Genomic DNA, 11,090 nt, shown 5'->3' with positions numbered 1-11,090 from the left:
GAAGAGAGAACAAAAATAAAAATAAATTCGTAGAGAAAGACATTGACATGATTTAAAAAAAAGGGCGCAAATCTAAGATAAATCCGGGAAAGTGCACCTTTCTAAATCTTTCTTTGAGCATTTTTTATTTGAGTTTGAAATGGGTCTCTCCGAGAGTTTTCCGATCAATTTTGCAACGTCTGGCAGTGGCACTTCAACATTTGTTCTAACATTTGGTGAAAGTGGATAGAGGGGGTGAAGAACTTTTTTGGGTATTTTCTTGCATTCTTTCGTCTTACATTGAAAAACAAAATCATATCTTTAACACATCACACATGCTCACGAGTTCTACCAGTTTGCTTGTGATTAAGGAATGAAAAGGGGGCCAAGGGGGAAAGTTAAAGTTGGCAACAGATGGGTAGATGTGAAGATACAATCATAGTTGACATTTGAGGTCTGGTTAGGGTGGCTTAGAGGTTTAATTGTTCAACTAGCAAAAGCAAAATCATTTATCAACATGCTAGAGCTTGGCTAAACTTTTGCTAGAAAAGAAATATAAGAAGAGTATACTGAAACTTATCATTTTCTTTTTTGGCGTGAAGAAATGAATTCAGAAAGAGAGAAATGGTATTTTGCTGCTCCTTGGCCTTTTGTGTTGGGAAAAAGTAGTACGTTTCCGCTGCCACCTCCAATCTTATTGGCAACTCCATCCTTACCCTCCATAGTTTGCTCACTAGAAAAACTTTTGTAGAAGTGCAAAACCTTTGGGTGAGCCTTAATCTTGGAGGGAGTGAAACCTGACAAGTGAAGACCTTCCAATCTTGTCACTCGGGAAAGTGCTACATAGACCATTCCACAGCCAAAAGCTTTAGACAGATCAGTGGAAACTTTCTCAAGAGTCATGCCCTGGCACTTGTGAATACTTAGAGCCCATGCCAATAACAAGGGCAACTGTTTTCTCTCGGCAACAACTGTATCTCCCACCATGACAACCCAAGTTTCTGGTTCAATAACCATTGTCCTCCCTGAATCAAATTTGACTAATGGAAGAAGATTTTGAGAACATATGTCTCCCACGTCAGCTTCCTTATCCTTAAACGTACAAAATCCAATGACGGTACCGGTAGCGCCGTTCACCAGTCTGTGCCAAGTATTCAAGTTCTTGATCAACATCACCCTTGCGCCTTTGCAAAGGAAAAGTTCATCAGCTGATATCCCCTGCTTGAGCTGACTCTTCCAAGGGTTTTCACCATTATCAAAAGCTGAATACTTAATAACCTTCTCAGTCTTAGACAAGCTCTCCATCTTCATTTCATTCACTCTATTCACATCTTCTCTCAGCGGGTAGAGTTGTATTGCAGACGGATCAGACGGATCATCCGAGGATGATTGCTCAAGAAGTTTTAATTCTTGAGGATCACACTCCCCTCTCCTTATACCCTGAAGCAACTTGACTAGTCGAGGATCTGATTGCCTAAAAATCGTGGTAAGCTCAAATTGCATATCAAAACTCGCATTCCAACAATCAGCTTCAAATGCAAACTCTTTCCCTGATGAATTCTGAGGATCAAGAATTGGCGGTAGCTGTAAGAAATCTCCACACACAACAAGCTGAATTCCACCCCACATCTCATCTTTAACCCGTATCTTTTTTGCAATCCATTCAAGACTCTCAAACAACTCTGCATCAACCATGCTAATCTCATCAATAACCAATGCATCAACTTTGTTCCACCTTGTGTAGGCCTTGCTATCATTGAGAACCCTATCAAGCAAAGCTTGGCGATCCGCCACGGGGTACCCAATCCCCGCAAACGAGTGCAGTGTTTGTCCCCCAATAGCACATGCTGCAACGCCCGTAGATGCTGTGGCAAAGACCTGAGATGGGGGGTGACATTTTTTCAATACTTTGATGATATGCTTGACCAACAATGTTTTTCCAGTCCCACCCGAGCCCGTGATGAACACAGAATTTCCCTTTGAAATGGCAGATATAATCTGTATTTGTTCGTCAGTCCACTTGATTCTGGTTCTAGGCTTTCTGGGTTCCCTCTTTTTGGTCTTTTTCTTACTCTGATACCAATTTTGAGCCCATTTTGTGTTTGTCCCAATACTTTTAGTGCTAAAGTTTCTGTACGCAGCCATTAAAGCAGTGATAAACCTCATAGCCAAAGTTTTCCTTTGTTTTTTTCAATTCCCTACCCGGGTCTTCAAGATTTTTTGTCAATGAATGAAAATTTCATAACAAAGCTGTTAAAAACAGTTACAAACAATCACCCAACAACCCAAACCTTTACAGAGAAGTAAAAAAAAAAAATCCCCTGTTTACCAACAAAGCTATACAAACAGCACAAAGAACAACTATACAAGTATTCTATCAGGCATTCCCCAGCCCAGCTATTACACCTGGGTCCTCAAGATTCGATAAATCAATCTTCTTTTTCAAGATTAGTGAGGGAAATGCAGCATGTAGCATCAAGCTGGAGTTACATAACTTGGTATTGAAATGGGATTATTTCTTATTGCGGAAAAATAAATCTAAAGAAAGAAGAGGGTAGAGGAGGAGGCGTCTTACCGAGTTGGGGGTGGCAGAAGTAACAATCTCCACCAGAGAAGCATATCTTTCGTTGATCCTGAAGGGAGGGCGAAAGGAGTCGCAATAAACCTAAATGGGTTCTTTCTGTAAATGGAGAAACTATTAATTGGGCTTGAGCCTAGCCGTCCAATGGAAAAAGAATGGGCTTAGATAGGGGTCAATCTTATATATATATATATATATTAGATTGGGCTTAGATAGACGGTCGATCTTTTGGATATATATTAACTAAAGGGGGGGAAACAGAAGTAAAAAATTCTAAATAGTAATCTCCACTTCATATAATCTATTAGTCTACTCTTGAGAAGATCTAATAAAAGAAACCTCGTTTTACAAATTATGAAATGAAATGTTCAACTTTTTTGGTAGGTTTCAAAACATTAGTTTTGTCAACATCATATATATATATTACACATTTGCACAAGGGGAGAGAAAGAGAAGTGGAAGATTCTAACTAAAAACCTTTGCTTAATGAGATGTAATCATTAACCGATTGATTTACTATTGAGAAAATCTAATAAAAAGAACCTATTTTGCGAAGTACAAAGTGAAATGTTCAACTATTTTGGTACATTTCAAAACACCGGTTTTGTCATTTATATATCTTCATTAAAACGCGCACACACCAAGTCATATATATATATATATATATATATATATATATACTATTCAAATAAAAAAGCACAACAAAACTTTTTTTTTTTTTTTTAAAAAAAAAACTTTTTCATACAAAACATTCTTATTCTTATTATTATTATTTTTTCACATCAATCAAATCTACTATAATTTTAGTGTACTCTTTTTACAAGTCTTTTGCCAAACACACTCATAGGACTTGGCCCCAACCAAATTTTCAGAACATGTGCATGGAGCGCCCTCTCTATACCTTGTAGAGAGAGAGAATGGTAGACAAGATATATATTGTGATTCTCATAGATAAAAGTAGAAGAGAAATTGAGTGAACACTCATGGAGCAAAGAAGAATTAAGTTGAAAACTTAGTTACACTTACTACTTTGTTTCTTTGTTTTGGCTTTGATTCAGGATGAAAAACTGCGTCAGGCTTGGTAGTAAGTAGTGGAACTACTAGAGAAGACAACGGCGAAGAACATGGGACAACGGTGTCGTTCGTTATCTGTTGCCATTTTATGACCTAATTGTTGGGGACCTTCTTTAATTCTCTCCCCCCACACTTGGTGAGGGAACTTGTGTTAGGAAACCAAAAAAGTGCTCTGTTTTTTAATATTACTCTTAAAGTTTGTAATCAGACACAGACAGTGAAGTCAATGTAATTTTTTATTACCATTACCACAACCTTCTCTATTTTCTTAGCCCCAAAGCATGGAAATTCCGTGACCCAAAGCAGGAAAAGCCGCTCATTATAGTTTCTTTCTTCTGCATGATGTGTTGGTGTCTCATGGACAACGTTTCCAGAGAAATGTAAGAATCACATCTGCAGACGGTGAACATATGGAAACAAACAAAATGGTAACATTCCGTGGCACCCTGCATGCTGAGCCAAACAAACAAACAAAAGGAATCAAAAAAAGGTTGATGATAAAAAGTAGGCTCTGAAAATGATATGCCATTTATGGGGATTGATTCAATGAATTCTATTTTGAGTTCTCTCAGACATGGAAGATTGCAATTTTATTAATTTATACATTTGTTGTTCTATGTGGGACTATGGAACTTCAAGGCAATCTATTCAAAATCAAGCAATTTCTTTGTTTAACATTTCAACGTTAAGGCAAATTAGCTTCTCATTTAAGGACACAACATACAAAACCTCTGTCAGCTTCAATGCTTTCCACAAGTTGATACTACTTATCCTCCTTTATGGACCATCAATAGCAGAGGACAACTCATACAATTACAAAACTTGTTACTTTTTTTTTTTTTTTTTTTGAATTTTTTTATTTTATTAAAGGGTATTATTCTTGTTCATTTGCGTATTGTAGAGAATAATACGCGGCATGAGGCAGGCCATACATGATACATACAAAGCAAAAGGCATCAATATCCAGATAATGCCCTCCATAATTGCTCTCATCAACCACACTGTAGAAGGATCAATGTTAGCTAACCATTGATAGAAGTTCTCCAACAATGGCTTCCTTGGGAGACTCACTTGGTACGTGCATTCCATCACCTTGCATGCACTCTTTTTCCACCAAGTTAGCAACTTATGATGTTCTTCTTCTTATTCTATAAAGTAGTAAATTAATGTTTTTCTTTTGTGCTGGTTATTAAAGATTTGTCCCACAATAAACGATGAACCATTTTTTTTTTTTTTATTGTCTTTGTTTTTTGTCTTCAAGTTGGTTTTGGAAATGAAATACAGTTTATTTATTCTTATGTAAACTTTTGAAAAGATCTTCAACAGAATTCTAGATAGAAAAATCATCACCTGTTCCTTCGTATATTCCCTCCTCTGTTTCGTTCTGTTTTATGATTTTTAATTCATGTTGTCCTTAATCAATGCATATGTAGGGGGATTCTTTTGGAAGTGTGACAAAGAATCTGGTTTGGGTTCTTACTGCATTCAAAGGACTATTGTAGACGGTGTGAACCTCCTCTTCCTCTCTGTCTTCTATCTACTTTTGGTCATAGAATCTAGAAGAAAGCATTGTATTAGTGGTGCAAATGGAAGGGACTGGTTCACAATAGTTGTTTCAATCTGCTGTATTCTTACTAGCACTGCATATTTTAATGCATGTTTATGGGATCTGATAGCCAAAAATGGTGAATTCAATCATCTGAGCTCGTTGGTATACTTTGTCAGAGGACTAGTTTGGATCTCTTTTACAGTTTCCTTGTTGGTTCAAAGGTCAAAATGGATCAAAATTCTAAACTCCGGCTGGTGGGTCTTCTGCTTTTTACTAGTTTCGGCTCTAAATATCGAAATTCTATTGAGAGAGCATAGTATTCAGATTCTTGACATAATGCCATGGTCTGTGAACTTTTTACTTCTTTGTTGTGCTTTCAGAAACGTCAATCATTTAATATTCCAACACACTCCTGAGAAGACTCAATCCGAGCCACTATTGAACAAAAATGCTGAAAATGGCCTGCAGACTAAGCTAGGCCAGGCCAGTTTCCTTAGCAAATTGACATTTTCTTGGATTAATTCTTTGCTTTCCCTTGGTTATTCTAAACTATTAGCTCTGGAAGACATCCCTTCTTTAGTTTCTGAAGATGAAGCCAATTTAGCCTACCAGAAGTTTTCTGATGCATGGGAATCCCTTCTGAGGGAGGGGAGCTCAAGCCAAACAAGCAACCTAGTTCTTCAGGCCATAGCAAGAGTTCATCTAAAGGAAAATATATTTGTAGCCATTTGTGCATTTCTAAGGACAGTTTCTGTAGTTGTTTCTCCTTTGGTGCTCTATGCTTTTGTAAACCGTTCAACTAAGAGCCATGAGGAAGATCTGTATGAAGGTCTTTCTATAGTGGGGTGTCTAGTTCTTGTCAAGGTGGTAGAATCATTCTCTCAAAGGCATTGCTTCTTCCAATCAAGGAGGTCAGGGATGAGGGTGAGATCAGCCTTAATGGTGGCAGTCTATCAAAAGCAGTTAGTGCTTTCTTGTTTGGGAAGGAAAAGGCACTCAACAGGGGAGATTGTGAATTATGTTGCAGTTGATGCCTACAGAATGGGTGAATTTCCATGGTGGTTCCATTCAACATGGAGTCTTGGATTGCAACTTTTTCTAGGCATAGGTGTTCTTTTGGGGGTTGTTGGTATTGGTGCTCTTCCTGGTTTAATCCCTCTTCTCATATGTGGATTTGTTAATGTGCCATTTGCAAAGATGCTACAAAAATGTCAATCCCAATTCATGATTTCCCAAGATGAGCGACTCAGAACCACTTCTGAGATCCTAAACAATATGAAAATTATAAAGTTGCAATCATGGGAAGAGAAGTTCAGGAACCTGATTGAAAGCCTCAGGAACAATGAATTCAAATGGTTAGCTGAAGCACATTTTAAAAAGGCTTATAGCACCCTATTGTATTGGATGTCTCCAACCATCATTTCTTCAGTTATCTTCTTCGGATGTGCCATTTTTAGGAGTGCTCCACTAAATGCAAGCACAATTTTCACAATTCTAGCAACATTAAGGAGCATGGGAGAACCTGTCAGAATGATACCAGAGGGTCTTTCCATTTTGATCCAAGTCAAGGTCTCTTTGGATCGTCTAAATGTCTTTCTGCTCGATGATGAGCTCAAAAATGATGAAATCTTTAGAACCCCATTACAGAATTCAGATAAGAGTGTTAAAATTCAATATGGCAATTTCAGTTGGGATCCAGAACCTATACTTCCAACTCTCAGAGAAATAAATTTGGAAATAAAATGGGGGCAGAAAATTGGAGTTTGTGGGCCAGTTGGAGCAGGGAAATCATCACTTTTATGCTCTATACTTGGGGAGATTCCAAAGGTTTCAGGAACTGTGAGTTACAAATGAAGTAGTAAGTGAATTACCATGAACTAAAATGCATGCACGTTACTAATTTTAATCTTTTGAATCATGCACAGGTCAATGTATATGGATCCATTGCCTATGTTTCTCAAACTTCTTGGATCCAAAGTGGGACAATCCGTGATAACATACTCTTTGGAAAGCCTATGGATCAAACAAGATATAAGGATGCCATAAAAGCGTGTGCTTTAGATAAGGATATCAATAGTTTCGACCATGGTGATCTCACGGAAATAGGTCAGAGAGGGATCAACATGAGTGGAGGGCAGAAACAGAGAATTCAACTTGCTCGAGCTGTCTACAACAATGCTGATATCTATCTCCTGGATGACCCTTTTAGTGCAGTAGATGCTCATACTGCTGCATGTTTGTTTAAGGTAAGAAAAACTTCATCTCAATCAAGGAAACTAGAAATTAACAGCCTCTTTTTTATTACATTTTACTCATTTCAAAAGATGAAAATGCAGGACTGTGTCATGGCTGCTCTAGAAAAGAAAATTGTCATTTTAGTGACTCATCAAGTGGAGTTTCTCTCAAATGTTGATCAAATTCTGGTAAAATTTCTTTGGAAATCTGTATCTATATGTGTATATATATATATATATATATATATATATATAAATATGTTCATATGTGTTGGGGATAAAATCCACTATGGGTCCTACTATCTCTCAATCACCTGAAGGTGGAACATGGAGAGAGCAGTTACATAAAATCGAATAAAAGGAATCGATCAAATTATTCTCAAGAGATTATTAGCTCGTGCTATATTTTGACTCCACATACGAGTGTTAACTTAAGCATCAGAGAGTCTCTGGCTAAGGCCCGAGACCTGTTTGACGCTCTTGTTATTTTGCACGAGCGCGAAGATCAAAGACGCCTCGAAGAACGTGCAGATATCACCAATCGGAGACTGTTAGACCAAAAAATGTCCTAACAATATGTATGTGTTTTAAGTTAACTGAACTAAACACATGTTTCTGCACCTTTAGGTTATGCAGGGCGGGGAAATTACTCAATCAGGAAGCTATGAGGAGCTCTTGACAGCTGGGATGGCATTTGAACAACTTGTGAATGCTCATAGAGATGCAATGACAGTACTGGATCCTTTAAATAATGAGAGTCAAGCAGAACTTCAGAAGGTAGATATTGTTCAGATAGAGCAGTGTCAAGGGTCTTACCTCACGAAAGGAAACAGTGAGGGAGAGATTTATGTGGAAGGTGTCCCGGGAGTACAACTAACAGAAAAAGAAGAGAAGGAGATTGGTGATGTTGGGTGGAAACCTTTCTGGGACTACATTCATGTCTCACAGGGATTGCTTCCTCTATGCTTAAGCTTAATAAGTCAGTCTATTTTTACTGCCCTTCAAGCTGCTTCAACTTATTGGCTAGCTCTAGGCATTCAAATTCCTAAAATTACTTATGGCATGTTGATTGGAGTTTACACTGCAATTTCAACACTTAGTGCTGTCTTTGTATATCTAAGGACTTTCTTTGCAGCCCATCTTGGATTAAAAGCTTCTACAACCTTCTTTTCTGGTTTTACTAATGCCATTTTTAAAGCTCCCATGATGTTCTTTGACTCAACCCCAGCTGGGCGGATTTTGACCCGAGTAAGATTTCTTCAAAATCAACATGACTTAAAAAATTATTTTCACCCATTGATGCCAATATTTATATCTTGTAGGCTTCATCAGATTTGAGTATTTTGGATTTTGACATACCTTTCACCATTGTGTTCTTGGCGGTTTCTGCTATTGAACTTCTTACAATGATTGGAATCATGGCCGCAGTCACATGGCAGGTTCTTATTGTAGCCGCCCTGACTATGTTCGCTGCAACATATGTTCAGGTAAAATCAATATTTCAGTTTTGATTTCTTCAACCTTTCTTGCCTCACCAACAGAATATAAGAGCTAAATTATAGGCTTTGTTAAAAGGGTTACTATCTAGCCTCTGCAAGGGAACTTGTAAGGATCAACGGAACAACAAAGGCACCCATTATGAATTATGCAGCTGAGACATCACTCGGAGTAGTCACTATAAGGGCCTTTAACATGGCGGACAGGTTCTTCCATAGCTACATAAAGCTCATCGACACGGATGCCAGTCTTTTCTTTCATTCTAATGCAGCCATGGAGTGGATAATTCTAAGAGTAGAAGCACTTCAGAACTTGACCCTTTTCGCCGCAGCTTTGCTCCTAGTTTTACTTCCTAAGGGTTATGTGGCTCCAGGTAACATCAATTCATTATTTTAAGTAGGGAATTTTAAGATGTTGAAAAACGTTCATTATTTTCCTTTTCTTTTGGTCTTTGCAGGGCTTGTAGGGCTTTCTCTTTCATATGCTTTGACATTGACAAGCACCCAAATTTTTGTGACTAGATGGTATTGCAACTTATCAAACTATATTGTCTCAGTTGAACGGATCAAACAATTCATGCATATACCTTCTGAGCCTCCTGCAATTGTGGAGGGCAGAAGACCACCATCTTCATGGCCTTCAAAGGGGAGGATAGAGTTGCAAGCTCTAAAGGTAAGGAAACTAATACTTGAAAACCTGCACCATGAATTTAAATGTGACGATTTTGTTTTGTTTTTTTCTATTGGTTTCAGATAAGATATCGTCCAACAGCTCCATTAGTTCTCAAGGGGATTACTTGCACATTCAAAGAAGGGACTAGAGTAGGAATTGTGGGAAGGACAGGGAGTGGAAAATCTACAATAATAAGTGCTTTATTTCGTTTAATGGAGCCTGCAAGCGGGACGATTCTTATAGATGGGCTTGACATATGCTCTATTGGTCTCAAAGATTTGAGGAAAAAGCTAAGCATCATCCCCCAAGAACCAACTCTTTTTCGGGGTAGTGTTCGAACTAACTTGGATCCACTAGGCCTTTACTCGGATGCCGAAATATGGAAGGTGAGCCAACTGATCATTCTAGATGCTAATCAATAAGTTTTGGGGCAACCAAAATTAAGAAAACCAGTTTGCAGATGGTTTTATGTCAGAATGTGCTGATATTCCATAACCTTTTCAATTGCATATAGGCTTTAGAGAAGTGTCAGCTCAAGGCAACAATTAGCAGCCTGCCAAATCTGCTAGACTCATCCGGTGAGTAGTTGAATTCATTTGAATTAGATGCAATTGTAAGGCACATTTGCTTGTATTTATATATCTAATCCTGGTTTATTCAACAGTGAGTGATGAAGGAGAAAATTGGAGCATGGGGCAACGACAGTTGATTTGTCTTGGAAGAGTCCTTCTTAGGAGGAACAGAATTCTAGTTCTAGATGAGGCTACTGCTTCCATTGATTCTGCAACAGATGCTATTCTGCTGGGAATTATTAGGCAGGAATTCTCTGAAAGCACAGTGATTTCTGTAGCACATAGAGTCCCGACTGTTATGGACAGTGACATGGTCATGGTCCTCTCTTATGGTATGCTTCCTTTTTTCCACTTCTTCCTAATATAGCATATGAACATGACCATATATGATCAAATTAAACACACCCAGATTTGAAAAAAAAAAAAAAAAAAAAAAAAAAAAAAAACTGTAAATTGCAGACAAAAAATACATTGACACTTGCAATTTAAAGTTGTTAAGGTTACTAAGAAAAAGTGGTTGCATAGCTTTTTAAATTATATAATATACTTAATTATATATAGGATGCTCATGACAGTGGAATAATATTCCTAATTAAGCTAGTGTCTGTTGGTTTGTATTGCAGGGAAGCTGGTTGAGTATGATGAGCCTTCAAAACTTAAGGAGACCAACTCCTCTTTCTCTAAGCTTGTAGCTGAATACTGGTCCAGCTGCAACAGAAATTCCTACCAAAATTTCAACAACAATTAATCAAGATGAAGAAATATGGGAGAAAATCTTCTGATTTGTTGGATGATTAATTATGTGGTATTCAATATTGTCTTAAAAAAGGGAAGTCATAAATCACATGCGCAACTGGGTTAGATTGGTTGAAAAAACTGATATATATTGTCATTGAGAAATATTATTTAATAAATTGTTATACAACTGTCAT

The 11,090-nt window shown here is 37.7% G+C and overlaps 2 protein-coding genes across 2 annotated transcripts; one reads left to right on the top strand and one right to left on the bottom strand.

Moving 5' to 3' along the window:
* On the bottom strand, nt 1-2,663 carry LOC132186935 (uncharacterized). The gene is made up of 2 exons (XM_059601056.2): nt 2,555-2,663; nt 1-2,229 (listed from the first exon to the last, which is right to left on the bottom strand). The coding sequence occupies exon 2, from the start codon at nt 2,143-2,145 to the stop codon at nt 559-561; it is 1,587 nt and encodes a 528-aa protein (XP_059457039.2). The 5' UTR covers nt 2,146-2,229; nt 2,555-2,663; the 3' UTR covers nt 1-558.
* Nucleotides 2,664-4,622: 1,959 nt separating this feature from the next.
* Nucleotides 4,623-10,986, top strand: LOC132187836 (ABC transporter C family member 8-like). The gene is made up of 12 exons (XM_059602271.2): nt 4,623-4,708; nt 5,068-7,022; nt 7,109-7,429; nt 7,520-7,606; nt 8,045-8,665; nt 8,740-8,904; nt 8,993-9,287; nt 9,372-9,586; nt 9,667-9,972; nt 10,101-10,164; nt 10,251-10,490; nt 10,782-10,986. The coding sequence occupies exons 1-12, from the start codon at nt 4,684-4,686 to the stop codon at nt 10,904-10,906; spliced, it is 4,419 nt and encodes a 1,472-aa protein (XP_059458254.2). The 5' UTR covers nt 4,623-4,683; the 3' UTR covers nt 10,907-10,986.
* Nucleotides 10,987-11,090: the final 104 nt, after the last annotated feature.

This window comes from Corylus avellana, chromosome 6 (genome assembly GCF_965113065.1).
Source record: "Corylus avellana chromosome 6, dhCorAvel1.hap1.2, whole genome shotgun sequence".
NCBI lineage: Eukaryota > Viridiplantae > Streptophyta > Magnoliopsida > Fagales > Betulaceae > Corylus > Corylus avellana.
Note: the sequence above shows the minus strand (reverse complement) of the source record. Positions and strands in the feature narration are given on the sequence as shown.